The sequence below is a fragment of the Lygodium microphyllum genome, chromosome 11 (assembly GCF_053477565.2).
Source record: "Lygodium microphyllum isolate KBCC chromosome 11, Lygodium_microphyllum_v1.1.10, whole genome shotgun sequence".
Classification (NCBI taxonomy): domain Eukaryota; kingdom Viridiplantae; phylum Streptophyta; class Polypodiopsida; order Schizaeales; family Lygodiaceae; genus Lygodium; species Lygodium microphyllum.
In genome coordinates, this window is record NC_141145.1 from 152,812,374 (window position 1) to 152,831,328 (window position 18,955).

Consider the following 18,955-nt stretch of genomic DNA (forward strand, 5'->3'; position numbering starts at 1 on the left):
CACCAAGGGACCATGTGTATGAACCCTTTCGTGGACACATATGGTGAACTGGCGAGTAACTCGCGAGCTGCGTCCATCGAGCTGAGCCGGACCATGAAGATCCCTTGGCCCAATAGGACCGCCTCCTCGATTTGCGCTATCCCGATGCGCAGTGTGGAGTGTAGCTAGTCTCGAAACTGGGCCCTGGCTGGGGAATGTCCTACTACCTGACCATAAATCGTTGTTTCCATTAGCTGCAGCTACTTAGCTCGGATGGCTAAGAGCTGTTCCTCAGAGAGGACTACGTGCAGGGGATGATGGCCAAGGCGGGGGGACGGGTAGGGCGGGGCGGGGCGACAGGCAAGGCGGGGTAACGGGCAGGGCGGGCGACGGGGCGGGGCGATGGGTAGGGTAGGGCAGAGCGGACCACTGGCGGGGGCCACAAGCGGACGATTGGTGACGGGCCACAGGCGGGGGCCAAGGCAAGGAAGGGGGGGCACCAACGCAGGCGATGAGCAGGGCGGGCTCGAGCATGAGGGAGTAGTCGGGAGGTGGGGGTAGCAGGCGACGCAACGGCAGAGCTTGTGGGTGGAGATGTGTCAGGATGATGTTTTAAGGCAATGCCAGACATCCCTTGTGGAAGAGATCTATGATGGCCCGAGGGGTTTTTTTGAGGTCCTGTTCCGTTCTCTGGAAGTGCGTGCTCATATTATGCAACGTATCCCGTTGTTCATGGACGGCCAATTAGTCCATATGGTTCCTTGGAGGCCTATGGTCAAATTTCAGGAGATACTGAGGCAGGCATGGCCAATTTGGGTGGAAGTGGTTGATTTTCTTGCCCATCTTTGGTGACTTCTTCCCTTCATTTTGAGATCTCTTGGAGAGGTGTTGGTGGAGCCTCAGTTGGCCTCCTGTAATAGGAATACAGGGAAACTTGGCATGCATGCTTTGGGATACACGGAAACCTCGCATGACTAAAGTTCATTTTCAGGTTCCAAGGTTGCAAACTTTGGTCTATGAGCTCAAATGAGGCACATTTGCTGGACACTGTTTCAGGTGTGGACAATTGGGACATTTCATCTCAGAATGTGATAGAAGCCAAGAGGTAATGCAGCCGTCTTTGGATTGTGATTTGGATATGCATGACCATCTTCCCCAATAGGTAGCTCAGCAGCCTGAAGTTGCTTCTGAGCAGATTGTCCAGCAGGGACAAGTAGATGGAATGAAGGCTGCTTCTCAAGTTGGAAATCAGCATGCTTCGCCCTCGGTGGGTCAGAACTTGTCTCCTCAGGATAACTCTTGGGTTACGGTGGTTCGTCGTAATGGTAGACAGGAGCCTCGGTCTACTCTTGTTCACCCAGGCCCTCAAACTATTACCCAGACATTTCAACACCAAGGTAGGGGGTTATATATGAAACCTCAATCGGCAGTTGGTGTTAATGAAAAAAGGGTCTCTGATACTGCTTTGCACTTTGATTCGCGCGGGAGAATGGTGCCTCCTTGGGATGTTTTCCGTGCCCAGCAACAACAGTTTCCTTCTCGTACTTCGATTGCTAGTTTGCAAGGGGCAGATCTGGTTGATGTGATTCCAAGCGAGATGGAAAGATTTCAGGCAACCAAAGCAGTTGATGTTAAAGGGAAAGGGAAGGTGGGGTTTCATTAGTTTTCTTTTCCGTAATCCATCTTGAGAATTGCGTTATGGAACGTTAAAGGTATCTCTTGGGGCAGTAAGCAGTATCAATTGTGGAAAGTTGTGTTAGCTAGCAATTGGGATGTTCTATGTACTGTGAAGCATAAACAGCATGCTTTGGCAGAATCATCTTATGTATATAAGGATTATTCTGTTTTCTTTATTGGGTATGTTCCACATAAATCTGGAGTAATGTTGGCCGTCAGATCTTCATTGCAACCATCTTTGATTTCTCAAGATGATCGAGGTAGATTCATGATTTTGGAAACCAATATGAGGGAGAAGTTTTATGGTTGGTGGGTGTGTATGCTCCTACTTCTCGTGGATGTCGTCAGCTTTGGGATGACTTGCATTGCCTTGCCATGGCTCGTCAAGGCTTTGTAATGGGTGATTTCAATGCCTATACATCATTGGATCAGATGACTTCTCAACACTCGGTTATGGATGGTCGTGAGCGTCAGGCTTGGGATGCTTTTGCAGCTGAGTCTTTGAAACAAGACATGTGGTCTTGGTTGCATCCCTCACACTCAAGATATACGTATCGTTCTCTTCAGCATCCAAACACATGGGCCAGAATGGATAGGATCTATGTTTGTCAAAATGGTTCTTTTCTCCCTGCAGTCATTGATATGTGGATAGAGCGAAAGCATGTCTTCTCCTAGCTCGCTTGTCTCTTCGCTTCAGTCAATCCTTTCTCCTACAAAATCAGTTTCTGGATTGTATTCAGCGAATAATTGATTCCTTTCATTCTAGGGTCCTATCAGAAGGAACGGAAGCATGGCCTGTTTTTAGGGATAATGTACGTATGTTATCCCGACAGTATGGTTTCCAGCATGCTTCCATTTTACATGCTGAATTGCTGCATGCACAATCTTTGCTGGCCCGTTTGTTGTCTTTATGTCAGTTGGGGGATACCACAAATGACTTGCTGACATGCATTGAATGGTTGAAAGGCCGAGTTCAATCTTTACAGGAACTGGAATATGCTAAATTCAAATTGTTGTCTAGAGCAGAAGCTTTGCACGATAACAACTGTCAATCTCACCAGTTCTTTGCTCGATTACATTAGAAATATGCCCGGGAAAATATTGTGCGTCTGAAGAATGAGCAAGGTTCAGACTCGAAGATTGCAGTCATTCGGTTATTGCCAAAGGTTCCATCTCCTATTTCTTTGAAACAATGGAGACCCATTTCTGTTATGGGCTCTTTATACAGAATCTTTTCAAAAATCATTGCCAATAGATTGCAAAAAGTATTTCCGCATTTGGTTCATCCACGCCAATACGGTTTCATTAAGGGTCAAAATATAATACATAGCATTTTGAATGTTCAATTGGGGATTGACTTTGCAAAAGCTTCAAGCCACCAAGAGGTCATGCTCCAATTTGATATTGAAAAGGCATTTGATCATGTAAGCTGGTCTTTTTTGAGACAACTAATGTTCACCATGGGTTTTGGGCTACATATGGTTTCTCTTGTGGATACTATTGGTCAAGGGGCAGTGGCCCGTATTGCACTTAATGGAGGGATCACTGATGAAATTACCTTATCCCACTCTCTCCATCAGGGCTGCCCTCTCAGTCCTTTGTTGTTTGCATTAGTTACTCACCCGATGCTTTCTTTGTTGGATAAGTTGGCCAATCAAGGTGAGATCATTGGTTTGTCTCTTCCCAGTGGGGCCCAACTTGTGGGTCAATCTTTGGCAGATGATTCCTTTATGTTTCTTAAGGCTGATCGCTCCAATGTTAATCATGCAATGGTCACATGGAAACTTTTTGTTATGGCATCGGGACTTCATATTAATGCGCAAAAATCCACTGTGCTCTCTTGTATGGAAAATGATTTGCAGGCTTTGGGTTGGAATGGTATTGTGATTCCTAAGGGGATATAACTAGACACTTGGGTTATCCTATTGGGGTGGAGGTAGCTCCTCGTGCCTTGTTGGATTGGATGGCATCTTGTATTCATGATCGGTTTATGTACTGGAAGTCACAAGGCTGGCCTCTCCATGTGAGACTTAAAGTTGCACAATGCATTATGATCAACATGATTTCGTTTTTCTTACCATTGCTTCCTTGGACTAAGAAGTCCCTATTGGAATTGGTTCAACCTATCCGATTCATGTTATGGAAGAAGAGAGGAAATCGCCTGGGTCAGGTGTGGATTTCATGACAGCATGTGACTACTCCTAAAAGGATGGGGGGAGTGGCTCTATTGGATGTTAATTTTCACATGGCTGCTTTGAGGTTAGCTCTTCTGCAGGCTCTTTGTGTACAAACTCATCCCTGGACAGATATAGCAAAATTTTTTTATAGAAAAGATTGGCATTTCTCATGGTAGCATAGTTATTTATGCTTCTTGGTGGCATGTGCTTAACTCCACAAGATCTATTAAGGTCTCCCAGTCTTTTCTCCTTTCCCATATGATCGCATCTTGGCAGGTGATGTTACGTTTTTCGGTTTGGCGCCTCCGGATTCTCGCGAGGAGGAGAATTCCCTACTAGGTGAGGTACTGGCCTCCTCTAGGTTGTTGGATTGGCCTGACAAAGATCTGCAAAGAGACAAGTTTAACCGGATGGCTCGTTTGGGGTTATAGTCAGTCCAGGATGGTGTCATTCCTGGACAGGCCCGTCTTTATTCCTTTCGGCGTATTCGCTAGCACTTTCGGGTGTCTAGAGGGTATCATGTTATTTGGACAGCCATACAGGACAGAATTACGAGCCACTATCCTTTGCCTACATTACAGCTTTTGTCTCCTTGGTGTGATTGGATGTTTGTGATTCTTGATGATTTCGAGAAAAGGTCGGCCAATCAGATATATCATCAGATGGTAGAGGCCAAGAGATGGGTCACGGATAAGGCAAATAAAGTATGGTGCATTTAGGAAAGCAAAAAGAAGTGGTAGGACAGATTCATCCATCTCTGGAAATCTAAGGTTCCGTATTAGGGAAAAATGTTTATGTGGAGGCTACTTACTGGGGCTCTTCCTACTGGGAATGTGCTGCATGCTCGTAAGATCTCCGGTGGGTGATGCATATTCTGTACTACATGTGATGAGACAGTGCTTCATCTTTTTGTCTCCTGCCCTGTGCAAGACAGATTTGGAGTTTTATTTTCCATGTCTGGTCCTCGTTGACTCGACACCGGATTTCAGCTCGTTCATGGATTTTGGGGAAGATGACCTCCATGACCTCTTTGAGTTCAGATTATTCCCGCCTTTTCCATTTCCTTAGATGGACAGCCTTCTGGCATATTTGGCATACTCGGAATGCCTTCATTTTTGATTCAATATCTGGTATTCGTGGTCATGTGGCCCGAATCCAGGGTTTAGTGTTGTGGCAAATCACCTCTATGTTGTCTGCTGATCTGGTTCTTCCTGATATTGCTACTCCCTGGCTGGACACTGTTCGCTCCACACCAGCTGTGCTTTCAGTGTGATATTTCTGTGTTAGAGTTTGTGTGTACTTTCCTTCATGTCTTTTATTTTCTGTTATTTCTAAAGTTGACCTGATGGTCTGATGTAAAATATTTACTACTTAATTCAATTATCTTCACGAAAAAAAAAAGAGAGAGAGATGAGTCAGGCCAGCTCTGTTATTGATGATTAATGATTCAAACCCTTCCACAGGTTTTTGCCATGCCAGAGACTGGCTTAGGACTTCATCCAGATGTTGGTGCATCTTACTTCCTCTCCCGGTTACCTGGATTTCTAGGTAAGATCATAGCCTTGAACTGGTGGTTTGCATGCGGGTGTTCTTGTCCATGTGCATGTGCATGTTTTTGTTATATGGGGTTATGTGTAAGATGGACTAGTAAATTTAGTTGCTAGATCACTACCATGTGTTTGTACCCTATTCTCCCGGAGGTTGTAGGTTTTCTCACAAAGTTGATGCTTTCAGGGGAGTATATTGGTCTCACTGGTGCACGACTCGATGGAGCAGAGCTACTTGCCATTGGTTTGGCTACCCATTATGTGCCATCTGAGGTGATAGATCTCTCATGTTCATTTTATGTATGCTGTAGAAGCCCTCTATTATGCTCACTGTCCATGTGATTCTGTAGCCCGTATTCATAGTTTCTTAGCTTTGACATAGAGCCATCTACGCACCTTAAATATGTTTTCCATTAAATTGAATTGATGCAATAACTTCTTCTGTGACAGAGGTTGATCCATCTGGAGGAAAGGTTGAAAGTAATGAATTCTGCGGATTCTATAGAAGTCAATGAAGTAATAGGATGTTTCTCTGAGAAACCATGCTATAAGGCTGGGAGTCCACTTCACAGGTGATTTTTATACCTAAGAAACAGCTATGTGGATCACATGCTGCCTGCAGCTTGTTTCTTTGATTTTACCTAGTAGTTCTTCAACATTCAGAAATAACTTTGACATTGCTATAGAATGGCAGATATTGACAGATGCTTTTGTAGATCAAGTGTTGAAGAGATAATCGAAGCGCTTGTAAGTTATCACATCATAGCATTTTTTGCATCACGTTTGTCATTAAAGATCTATGGAGATTTATCAATTTCATCAGGAAGAGCTGGCAAAAAGCACAAATGATGACTGGTATGCAGCAACAGTTGCAACACTGAAAATTGCATCACCAATGAGCTTGAAAATAACCTTGAGATCGGTGAGTCTATAGGCATAGATTTGTCGTGTTGGAAACATAAAAAGATGATGCTGCAATTCTTTTGTGGTTAAGACTGTTTCATATGCCTGCAGATACGTGAGGGGCGGCAACAAACTTTCCGTGACTGCCTGACGCGTGAGTACAGATTGACAGTGAGATGTTTACTCAGACACATCTCAAATGATTTTTATGAGGTAGATTGAAGGATTTTGTTTTGTTGTCTTTGTTGAGTAGCTGTTTTTGTTAGTATCATGACCCTTTTGGACTTGTCATGCAGGGTTGTCGAGCCATTCTCATTGACAAAGATAAAAATCCTAAGGTACTTCACATACTAGTTCTACATACCTGTTTTTACAGACCAATGTTTTTATTAAGTTAATTTAAAAGGGCAGGGCTCTTTGGGAGGTTGGCAGCACCAGAAACATACATTAATGTTAAATATATAAAGGGTCTGAGTGCTACAAATAGTGCACCAACAAGTATCAGAAGAACTTATAAAAAGATCTGAGGTTGATCCAATACTTTAGTGGCAAGACTATCAAAGAGAGATTGGTAAAGATATTCTAAAGTATGGTAGCCATCCACAATGACATGAAGTGTCACCAAGTTGGGGAGTTTCCAAATAGTCTATAAAGCCCAAAAGCAAATCTGAAATAAAAGTTTCCCTACTTTTGACAAGGAAGTGTGCCATTGCAGGAAAGTATCCGTACAATTCCAAACTGCATCTGCATGTTTTGAAATCCAAGGTGGAGGTTGTTGCAATAAACACACCTTTGTCACATTCACTCCATGAGTATGATAATCTTTGAAATTGTATATAATGCTCCAATCTTTTAGCCTGTCTTCAAAATTCAGACTAGGCATATCAAGAATAATTGCCCATAAAGGCCAATAATGATGACCTGAATGACACACACACTGAGCCTGAGGGAAGTCATTACCTTGCTCTCATGTGCGAGTACATCAGCTACCCTAGATATTTCTTTGCTAGCCCAAAAGTATGCTTTTCATGGTTTGATATGAGCCAATGGAACATTGAGTACTTTCCTCCAGTGCAGGCTCTCTTGATGAATGGAATTGGCCATTGCATCAGATTTGCTAGTCCATTTAATGTGAGAAATCAGAACTGCTGGTCCATTCAGTCAGATAATATTTCTTTGCAAGAAGCATTTGACAAATGGATGTGCCGGAAGGGAGCCTTGAAAACAACATACAAAGGGCTATAAAGGCTGATGGCACTTGGACTACTTCTAACAGAAGATGGGAGCCCTTTGCATGCAGTAGCATTTTTTCAACATATATGGAGCCCCTCTTGCACCGCACCTACTCCAGGACTTTTCTTTTCCCATTTGCATCCAATCATTGATCCATTTGATGCCCTTTGTCTTGAGGATCCTTGTAAAGAAGAATAGCAAAGTAAGGCTACTTAGTTGCATGAATGTAAGTCTTTGGGATTGGATGGCATTGCAATAGAATTTTACTTGGCATTTTGGAAATATTTGCACATCGTGTGGACTTGCATTAGGCACAATATGGTTTTATTCTGTGAAGGCAAATGATGGACAATCTTACGATTGTATATTTTGCCATTGAGCATGCCAAATATACAGCTCAAGATGTCTTTTTGTTATAGATGGAAGTGGACAAAGCTTTTGACACTGTATGTTGAGACTTCATTGCCCCAAATAATGGCTGAATTAGGTTTTGGATAATAATTGCAGTATGCATCTATCGGCTTTATCAAGATAGTAATGCTTCCTGCATTCTTGGGACTGACTTACCCAATTCATGGCCTTTAGGAAAATCAGTGAGACAAGGATGTCCACTCAGCTCTATGATGTATGCTAAAGCAACTCATCCACTTTTGTGTTAACTTGATTATCCTGTAGCTTCAGATCAACTTCATGGCTCGAAGATCTATGATGGATATTAGTGCATTGCTCAAGCATATGCGGATTATTCTTTCTTCTTACTGGCAAATACTCAAGGGGATCTCTCTTGCAGCATAGGTGCAAGCTTAAAGGCCAATTTTAGAAAATCAAAGTGCCTTTGACTTAGAGAGAAAGATTGGCATGCTTTGTTGTGGCCAAGCAAAATTCCTGATTTGCATTCTATTTCTGGACATTTGGGTTATCCCATTGATTGGAACTTGACTCTCAAACAAATGTCCAGATGAGCATCTCTGAAATTGAGGATAAAATGCGATTACTAGAAACTGTCTACTCGGCATTGCATGTTTGTTTACAAATCGCGCAATCTATAATTATGGCCTATACTCAGTTCTTCTTGCCCCTTATGATGTGGTCTAAATCTGAACTCCACAGTCTTTTCTTCACACCTAATTGCCTCCTAGCAGGAGATCCTTTGCTTCACTAGTTGACATTCCTATGGCTCTAGAAAGGAGGCTAATTCCTTGCGAAGTGAGGTTTTGACCACATCCGTTTAGTAGGATGATACGATTGGGGTTGAAGACTATACAGGATGCTGTTGTTCTTGTGTGTCTTGGGTTTATTCTTTTTGCCGTATCTATTAATATTTTGGGTGCCTCAGGGGGTCACAGGCTGATTTGGTCGAACTTGGAGGAACAACTTCGATAGTATTTCCCTTTGCCTGCGTTTTAGCCTTCATCTTGATGGTTGGATTGGGCTTTTGTGAAACCAAATGATGTTTTGAAAGGATTGACCAATAAGGTTTATCATAAAATGGTTGAGGATAAGAGGTGGTGATTGAGAAAGCAAATATAAGTTTGTTTTTCTGGGGATAGTAAAGCTAAGTGGCATGATCTGTTGCTTCGATTATGGATGTTTTAGCTCTCTTACTAGGGGAAACTTTTTTAATGGAGGCTTCTTGTTGGGGGTATCTCCATAGGGGATGTACCAGATGGTTGTAGGATCTCCAATGGTAGATGTGTCTTTTGTACTACATGTGATGAGACTCGTATTCATCTTTTTATCTCTCGCCCAATTGCTAGATAAATCTGGGATTTCATTTCTTGAGTATTGACTTCACTGACACGTTAGTGAACAATTATCCATTCTTGGGTTTTGGGCAAGATGCTGTCCACAACCACTTTTTAGCTACATCATCCTTGTCCTTTTCCTTTTTTGCATTGGACTAGTCTTTGTCACAATTGGCAAACCTACAATACATTTATTTTTGATTCCTCGGCCTCGGGTATACATGGTCAAGTGGACCGTGTTCGAGGATTGTTATTATGGAAAATTACTTCCATGGTTTTCATGCGTGTGATCCTCGGAGAGATGGTTTGATCCACACTAACCCAATTGTGTCTGCTTTGTAATTGAGAGATGGATTTTTTAGAATTAGGCATGAGATAGGCACACACATGCTTCTATTAGAAAGTGGTCCCTTTAACGGAGAACCTCCCTTTACATGAATTAAAAGTGTACTCACAAGTGGTCCCTTTACGTGCTTCTATTAGAAAGTGGTCCCTTTAAAGGAGAACCTCCCTTTAGTAGAATTAAAAGTGTACTCACAAGTGTTACATTGGCTAAAATAGACCTTGCAAAGGTAGTTCATGTACAATGGGACTCTTTGACAATAGCGATTATTCACACACCTAAAACTGCTTTATTCTTATAATAGAGTATGTTGCTAGATTACACAACCACCTAGCACATTTTATTTAGTGCAATTTCACAAATTATCTCCACCTATTTAACCTTTGGAGTAGATTTGAGGGTAGCAATGTTTGCCTCTCCTTTGTTGACTGCTTTTTTTCAGTCTTTGATTTTGCAAATCTTTTTTGACACTCCTTAATGTAGTTCCTAGGTTTATGGCAATAGTGACACTTTACTTCTTTCTTTTTTGTATCACTTTGTAAGCCTGCTTTACCTTTTATAAGGAAGGCTGATCCTTCAATACTACTTTCCCCCTTTGAGCAATTCTTTCTTATTTCCTCCTTTGTAACAACGAACCCAAAAGTTCTTCAAATTAGGTGGGTTGTCTTCCACATCTCATGGAAAGGTTTAAGGAGCTATGAGAACTTTGGTAAGGAGGAGGTGAGGAGTTGAGGGTGGAAGAAATTGACTTCTTTTCATCAACAATTTCATCAATGTCAAGAAGTTTCTCCTTCAGGTCCTTGACTTTTAATATACAAGATTGACAAGAGTGTAAGATAGATTGAGATAAGACATGATGTAAGGTGTGATCACCAAAGTATATCAAGAGCAAGATATATACTTGAATGAGCTTTACAATGGCTCCAAGATACGTGTAGAAACCACAAGAGTTGGATGTGAAATCCAATACACAATCACAATCTCTAGGTGAAGCCTAATTAGAAGATCCTAAAGTAAAAGCTACTCACTGAAGTTGTAGATAGTCAACCATCTCTAGTGGCCCTCTTGGATTGATGATAAGGAAGGGCTGGACACCTTGCAACTCCTTAGTCAAAGAACACCATCGTTCCCTCTCTTCTTGCCAGTTGAGCTCCGTGGGAAAGGATGGGTATAATTGTGGAAATAGTGAATTTGAGCTCTACTACTAGCCTCAAGGAGATAGACAGCTACCTTCAAAGCAAGACATTCATCTTCAAGGAGCAAGCCTCAAATAATGATGTGATCACATATAATTTTTGCTTGTGGCTTTGGCCTTGGATTTTGGGCCAATCTCTTGCATTGGTACAACAATGTCTCCAATCTTCTCAACAAATGTTTCCTTGATTTCTTGTCGACGTGGTAAGCCAATCATCTTGCCCATCCTACAAAAGCACGGCAAGGGAGATGTCCAATGGCAAGGGAGCAACCCTCCTTTGAGTTGCAAGGGGGTGTTGAGGTTGACGATGATGGTGACCTTGACCTCTTTGGAAAGGAGATTGAAGAGGAGAAAGAAGTCACAATAGAGTGCGAGTAAAAGAAAACTGCGCCATGATACCAATCATTGGCAATGTGTGTGTGTGTGTGAAAGAAAGAAAGAAATATAGATTAATGTTTGCAAAAGGTCAATGTGACCTACGAGACAAGACTAAAGTATATCTATGTCCAATGCCATCTCATCATGAAGTGAAATAGAATGCATCCTGGTATAAGGCTAACATCTAAACATCTAAAAATCTCTCAGTCTAGAAAGTGTATGTACAAGATATATAGCTACAGTAGCTCCTCTCTAGATCTTATGGTTAGCACATGATCCTAGCTATGATGTGGCACCCACCTAGACAACTTATGCCTTTAAATAGGTTGTCAATTCATTCGTAGTTCACCAGTTTAGTCATTCTTCACCCCTTTTCTTTTGTCACTCCCACATTCTTTCCTTCTCTCTCCAGGCCTTCTAGCCCTCACACCCCTTTTGGCAAACATTGTGGCTCATGGTTACCTCCTCCATCTTCACCCTCTGCTATCAGGTGCTAGCCACCTCAATCTCTTGGGCTGCATTTTGGTGGCAATCACCCTTATCTTCAGCTGCCATAGTTGGTGACCTCATTCACTCTCTTGAGGCTTCATCAGATTTGTCTTTGGCTGCTTGGAGACCTCCACATTTGGCTTACCTTCCCTAGCTAGGCATCAACATCTTTGTGCTTAGTGTCACCCCACATTTGGCGTCAGTTTCTATAGCCCCAAGTACTTGCATTTTGGGTTGACGGGCCTTCACCGGCTACATTTAACCTCCTGGTAGCTGCCCCTTCATCTAGCGATCTCTATCTCATTAGGTGTTAGCTCACATAGGCCTCAGGGATCTATGTTTGCAGCTCCAAGCCATCTTTGAGGCATTTGAGGACTGCGCTTCGCTCCCTTGAGAGTTGGTGATTATCTTCCTTATCTCTGATAGCATCAAAGGATTGCGGTTCTCTCCCTTGATAGTTGTCCTTCACTTTCAAGTGATTACTTTGATAGCACGTTGCCAGGAGGATTGCACTTTGCTCCCTCCACTGTGTAGATTCCTGTAGGTGCTGCCAGCTAAGTTAGACAGGACAGTGCAGCCATCTTTTGAGCTTCGACTCTGCTGTATCGGATTTTCTTCACATAGCATGATTCAGTGCATTATCATCATATTGTTGTGTTTTTGAGTTTTTCTCCTCTCTTAGTCTTTGCTTTACAGGCTTTGTATTTCTCTGCATAGACCTTACTGTCTCTCTACACTGTCGCATATCTTGACATAGTATCAGACCACAGGAGCTCAAAGAGCTAAAGATCTTGTTCATGAGAAAAGACAAAGAGAGGTTGTGGGTTCACCATCATCTATTGATTTCCCCCTTCCGCTGCATTACTAGGGAGACAAAGATACCCTTCTCTTACTCTCCCACCCACCCTCCCTTTTTTTTTTTACAGGTTGACACTTCCATGCTATGACTCTCCATAGGTAGATGGATAGACGACTAGATGCTTCTCTTCTGGAATCATCGAACCTCCCATTGATTCTTGCCGACATGGACCTTTACTCCCTATAGCGTCAGAGTATATGTGTCTACCCCCATGCACTCGTTGTGCCACCTCTACTTTCTGGGCCACAAAGTTTATTGTGCATTGGCTTTCTGATTTTTATCCTCAAGGCAATAAGATGCATCTAATGCATACTAAGCCCTATGGAGCAATAGGAGGATCGTCAGGCACCAAGTTTTCTCATGATCGCCGCAATGCGCTATGAAGTTTGCTTCTACTTCTTCTAGCATTTCAGAAATGCCACCTTGACAACATGCGGTTTTGCAGTCTGCTCCCACAAGAGACAGTGATTGTTGGATACTGTCTCCTCGACAGTCAGCTCCTTCGAGAAACAGTGGCTGTCCGACTCCTTCCATTCTCTAAAATGTGGCCCTTTTCTCCTCTAGGCTACAGTTGGCGCTCGCAGCACTCCTATCGGCGGTTGCATCATTCCTGTGTTTGCAGCTTTTTGCTACCACCCATTGTCTCAGGCATCATCCCTACTGTCGCCTCAATCTTTTGACCCTCTGGTGATTGGTATTTGGTGTTTTTCTTGTATGTTGCACTCTGGCTGGTAATCACAACACTTGGGATCCGTCTTCAATGGACGTTACTCTTCGACACTTTGTTGCTGTGCCTTTGGGCATTCTATACACTCTTACATTCATTTAGAGCATTCATTCACTTCAGAGTTTCTTCTCTCTGCATTTGTCTTTGTGTTTGAGTTTTAAGTTTTTTGTTTGTGTTTTGCGTTTTGCGTTTAGGACTTGAGTTTTGCTTGTCTCTGTGTGAGCCTTTGTGTTTTAGTCTTGGTTATACAAGCTGTGTTTCCTCAGTGCAAAACCTAGCATATCTTTGTATGGTATCAGAGTCGGTGCTCTTCTAAAGAGTATCCTATGGTGATTATGGAGAGTACTCTTTGCATGAGATTGACAGGCTACTCAATTCTAACTCATAATGTCTTAGGCACCTTCTTCTAGGATTTTTTGATGCCCTATCGAGCTTCTCTATCATTGGAGGTCTTGAGAAGACACTATGTTCTCGAGGAGGTAGACACACCTTTACCTTTACCATCTTCTTTTTCACGTTTTGGTCATCTTATAGAGGAAGAGTTTGAGGAGTACTCGCACATCATGTACAATTTGGTTTACACCCCTCCAATGAGTGCTACTACTCTATCTAGACCAATTAGTGAGACTGGCCATCTCTCTGATCTTGGAGGGACCACGACATTCGGCTCATGCAACAATCCATCTCTTTCATTATGCTAGGCCTTGTGTTAGGTTCATATAACCCTTTTGAGTCATATGAGCCAAAACCCTCTTCTGTTTCTCCTTTTGGTGTGCAGGATCGAGATGGTTTTGAGTATGTTAACTTTAATAGAGGAGGCTCTCGAAGCACATACCCTTCATTAGGTATATCTCTACCATATGTTTCATTTAAGCAAGTAAACCACTCTTCTCAACTCCCTCTCATCCCACCACTATCTTCTCACATTCTAATCTCCTTACATCTTTATTCTAAAACCTTAGATTACACTCCACTTCCGCTAATAGCATACTAGGGATTGGATCTTCCATCTCAGCTCCTAGCACTCTCTTTCTCCGTCCCACAATCTACCTATCCTCCATTCACTACACCTCTTGGTGTATCATTAGGGGAAATGCCATCCTTAAACATTGTATGTTCCACATACCCCCCCTTTGCCACATCTGTACACTCAAGGATGGTTGTGATGGGCATCTCCCTCACTACCCCTGGATACTCACAACCCCCCTACATGACCTTTCAGATGTAGGAATATCCATCCTTTGCTTATGGATAGTCGTCATACATCCCTTGGATCACTCCTACTTAGTGATTTCCATCCTCTACTCCACACGTCCTTATCACTCCTATGTAGGGATTTCCATCCTTTACTCCACATGTCCCTATCTGTCCACCTTGGGCTCTCCTCATGCGGTTATCATGCCCATGCCCACCTTTGGAACCATTGTACACACTTCTTGTATGCATGGTGGGCAGCACTGTGGGATTCCTTCCCAAGTGTACTCCACTCCCCCACCCTATCCCCTCTATCCGCACTACCCCCATTACATACCTTCTTTATCTCCTAGTAACTACCACTCTTGTTGCAACAACCAAGAATGCCTTCATGGATAAGACTCATTTTAATGGGTCGAATTTCACCACTTGTTCAAACTTCATGCAACAAGTGCTTGAATCTGAGGAACTTTAGAACCTGGTTGTTGGTCTAGAGCCTATGTTGGACCCTCAATTAGCTCACCTTGATCTTATCCATCAATGGAGAGGTTGCAATACCATAGTCAATCTTGAGTTAATGCAAGGATTGCTTCTTAAGTTTCACTCTCAGTTACATCACTTTTGCATCTAAGCGATGGAGTCATCTCATTGACTGCTACATGGCACGAGATCGCACGAGATGTATCAATCTCAATTTTGAGCTTCAAGAGTTTTCCATTAAGGAAGGGGATGATTAGCAAGTCAAGTTGGACGAGTATCGGCAAATACTCGCTAAGTTTGCCACTACCGGCTCCCTAAAGTTGACGATGATCAGATCACGTTCTTCTTGAATTATTACTTGACAAATACTTCCATTTTATCCAACACATTATCTCCCTACCTAGATTACCGACCTTTTACGAGTTTAAGTGTCAGTTCTTACGTTACGCACGGCTATACAATCAAGTCCACAAGAAAGCCTCCACACATCCTTACTCCAAAGGGGCGAGGGTTGGTTGCTTCTTCTTCGTTCAGGAGAGAAAATCCAGTGGTAAGAACTCGCAAGATATGAAGGCAAGCCTAAACAAGGGTGACACCCCTTCCTTAGATGGAACCAAAGAAACACAAACCCTTTGACAGTAAATTCCTAAGAAAAATAGATTTCGCATACATTGTCAAAGGTCAGGCCATGTAGATGAGGAGTGTCGTACCAAGGCCTAGGGTCATCCACCTAGAAAACCATAGTAGATTGCTGCAATTGTCCCCACTTTGGCTGGCCAGTCTAGTAGGGCTATGCCTCTTGTTGCTACACCCTATGCTCCATCACCTTATCTCCTTCACCACTCTTGAAGGCTTAGCTGATTGGTCTACTAGTGGCTCCCCTATTGCACTTTATGTATCCATTCTTAGGATATCCACTGCACCTTCTAAGACCACTTCCCCACCTCGCCGTACGCGACGGTGGCCACACACTTAGCCTTTTCCTTTTTAGACTTTCGTTGCATATTAAAATACTCATTGCATTACACTAAGCTTTGCTTTTTTTTATTTTCAGTTTTGTTTTTTGCTTTTGCAGGGTTTTGTGTTTTAGTGTAGGGCTCACATGCAAGTTTGCACTAGTCCTTGAGTTGGAGACAAGAGTTGCGCGCCATTCCTTTCATGGTTTCATCTACTTGGAATTTTGCTATTCTAACAGAAAGAAGGCTTCCGTTCTAGCGGTGGATTGTGCAACAACTCTCTTGATACTATCATGGTGATGACTTCTATCCTTGCTCGTCTAGTAGGGATGCTTCATCATCTTCATCCACATGGTTCTCAACACCATACGAAGACTAACATCATTAGACTCCTCTTCCTTCTTCAACATCAACATCCAAGTTGAGAGGGGGTTCTTACTCTTCTTGGTATTCTACAGGTTTTAGCACTTGTCTTTGACATACACCCTGTTATACCTTCCCCTATGCATTGCATGATTTCATTATCTTTGTACTAGGGCACTTGGGCAAGTGGACAATTGCCCCGCGATGAGAGACATTGTCTAAGTGGCACCTGCTACATGAGCATTCTTCAACATGTAGCATACTATGCATCCCATTGTGCAAAGCACCACTGGACAGATCCTAAGTTATTTCCACCGGCGGATTTCACCACCATCCTTCTTCACATGATACTTCGTTCCCTTTTCCTCGTCATCACCATCCTCGAGTGGATGGGTAAGCTTGTATTGTTTTGTGATGTGTTGGGTGTACCATCCCTCCTCTTGTCTTCTAGGTCATTGTTACTTAACTGGCCGCCACCCCTAACGTTAACTTTTCAACACAAAAAATGTTCAATGTGGTTCCATCCACCTTTGTAGGGCTTTGTAGGCCACTGGGTAGCGGACGAGCACCCTTTGTCCGATGCCTTGTTCTCTTGGGGGTGACTACTTGGACTCCCTTGCTAAGATAACCATCGCCTTTGTAGTCTTGATAGGCCACTAGGCAGCCACCCATCCTTTGTCCGATGCCCTGGTTGCTTTGGGGAGAGACGCCTTGGGATAAACATTGCTAGTATTTTCTTTTTGGCTCAATTTTTTGCCTGAGAGGGGGTGTTGAGCTAAAACATGCTTTACAATTGATTAGCATCTTCAGTTTGAGAGAGTTTTAGCGGTCCCCTGAAACCTAAATTTTTGGGGCACCCTTTAATATCTATAAGTAGATATGCTATCCACCATTTAGTCTCATTCCATTTATGTGGGTTCTCACTCGTTCGCTACATTTTTTCTATCTGCCATCGCTAGCCCACGAATTGCCTCCTCTGCTTGGATTTGACACTCCAGCTAGGTGGCAGGTGGCAGCCTGTGTTTGGCCCTTTCCTCCTCTAGGCGGTAGATAGCGCTCATCCTCCTCTTGTTGGCGGTTGCATTATTTCTGTGTTTGCTGCTTTTTGCTACCGCACATTGCCTTAGGCATCATCCCTACTGTTCCCTCAATCTTCTGACCCTTTGATGATCAGTGTTTGGTGTTTTCCTCATTTTCCGCACTCCGATTGGTGGTCTTAGCTCTTGGGATCTGTCTCCAATGGATGTCACTCTCAGACACTCCATTGCTTTGTCCTTGGGCATTTTGTACACTCCTTCATTTATAGCATTCATTCACTTTAGAGTTTCTTCTCTTTGCATTTGCCTTTGTGTTTAAATTTTGAGTTTTGTGTTTGCGTTTTACGTTTTGCATTTAGGGTTTGTGTTCTGCTTGTCTTTGTCGGAGTCTTTGTGTTTGAGTTTTGTTCATACATGTGGTGTTTCCTTGCAAACCCTAGCATATCTTTACACCAACAACCCCAAAATTTTGAGAAAATGGAACAATATCTTCATAGGTGGTTGCACTTGAGCGGGATATTGTGCCTTATCAAAGACCTAGTCAGAGGGACACAATGACAACCCAACCGCCACTCTCCAAATATCAGACAAGAAGGTCTAGATTTTCTTGGCCAAAGGATAGGAAATAAAACTAAGATGAGAGGACTCCATAGTAGTAATGCAAAAGAAACAATTGCCATTTGAGATTCAGTGCTTTGAAAGAGTTGAGGCAAGGGAAAGTCTGCCAATTAGCACTCTGCAAAGAAAGACCTTACATTGGAAGGGAGTCTTGTTTAGCCAGTCTTCCATCACAATCATTTTCCAACAAGCCTTAGATTTATGTAGGTCCCAAACAGCATTGGCTTTGGTGTCCAGCCAATGATGTTCTTTGATCATGAGATGATACACTTGGTTAGGGGAACCCTTTTCAAGATCAACCGCACAGAGAGAGAGAGAGAGAGAGAGAGTAGAGTAGTGTAGTTTATTATTGTCCACAGAAGGCCAAATTATGACCCATGGGACCTTTCCAGATATACAATGATCCCCCCCCCCCCCCCAATGGTAGGAAAAAGGGGTGTGTGTGGAAAACAGTGATAAGACATCTTGACCTATGCACTGCCTGACTTGTGATCTGACCTTGGCATCTCGTCAGCCCCCAATGCACCACCTCTACTTTACCCGTCAGTGACCTGCTGGGGGCTGAGGACATGCCAAGGTCAGATTGCAGGGGCACAGGTCAGATAGGATAGGAAATGATTGATGCGCTGGGGGCTGTGAACCTGCAAGCTACTGTTGCTGGTGTTCACACAGACATGCACCAGTAGGGTTTGTGTGTCCGGGAACCTCACTGCATGACCTGCAGACATGCACAACTAGGGTCTGTGTGACCTGCAAACCTGCATGACCGCATGATATTTAGACTGTCGACAGACCAGGGCGACTAGGAGGAAGGCCACGAAACCTGCAGACAGGCCATGAAAGCTGCAGACGGTGACGATGTGCCTGTAGCTTCCTAATTGGATTGTAACCTAACTGCTGACCTACACACTGCTGGGCAGAGACTCCAAACTGACTGCAGTCCTGCACGCCAGCTAATATGGATGGCCCTGATATTGTGTTCGTGGACTAACCAGAGGTCGCAGCTGCTCCAGATTCTGTGGCTAACGATGAAGAGGAAACGGTTCCATGCACGA

The 18,955-nt window shown here is 43.3% G+C and overlaps 1 protein-coding gene across 3 annotated transcripts in view; it reads left to right on the top strand.

Annotated features, from left to right (window-relative positions):
- LOC148029540 (3-hydroxyisobutyryl-CoA hydrolase 1-like) overlaps nucleotides 1-18,955 on the top strand; it is a 103,559-nt gene that overhangs the window by 55,322 nt on the left and 29,282 nt on the right. For all 3 annotated transcript variants that reach the window (XM_087688724.1, XM_087688725.1, XM_087688726.1), the window contains 7 exons: nucleotides 5,297-5,381; nucleotides 5,568-5,653; nucleotides 5,831-5,952; nucleotides 6,067-6,127; nucleotides 6,204-6,302; nucleotides 6,395-6,496; nucleotides 6,580-6,621. In XM_087688724.1, the coding sequence (XP_087544850.1) occupies nucleotides 5,297-5,381; nucleotides 5,568-5,653; nucleotides 5,831-5,952; nucleotides 6,067-6,127; nucleotides 6,204-6,302; nucleotides 6,395-6,496; nucleotides 6,580-6,621 (597 nt within the window). The remainder of the gene's footprint in view (nucleotides 1-5,296; nucleotides 5,382-5,567; nucleotides 5,654-5,830; nucleotides 5,953-6,066; nucleotides 6,128-6,203; nucleotides 6,303-6,394; nucleotides 6,497-6,579; nucleotides 6,622-18,955) is intronic.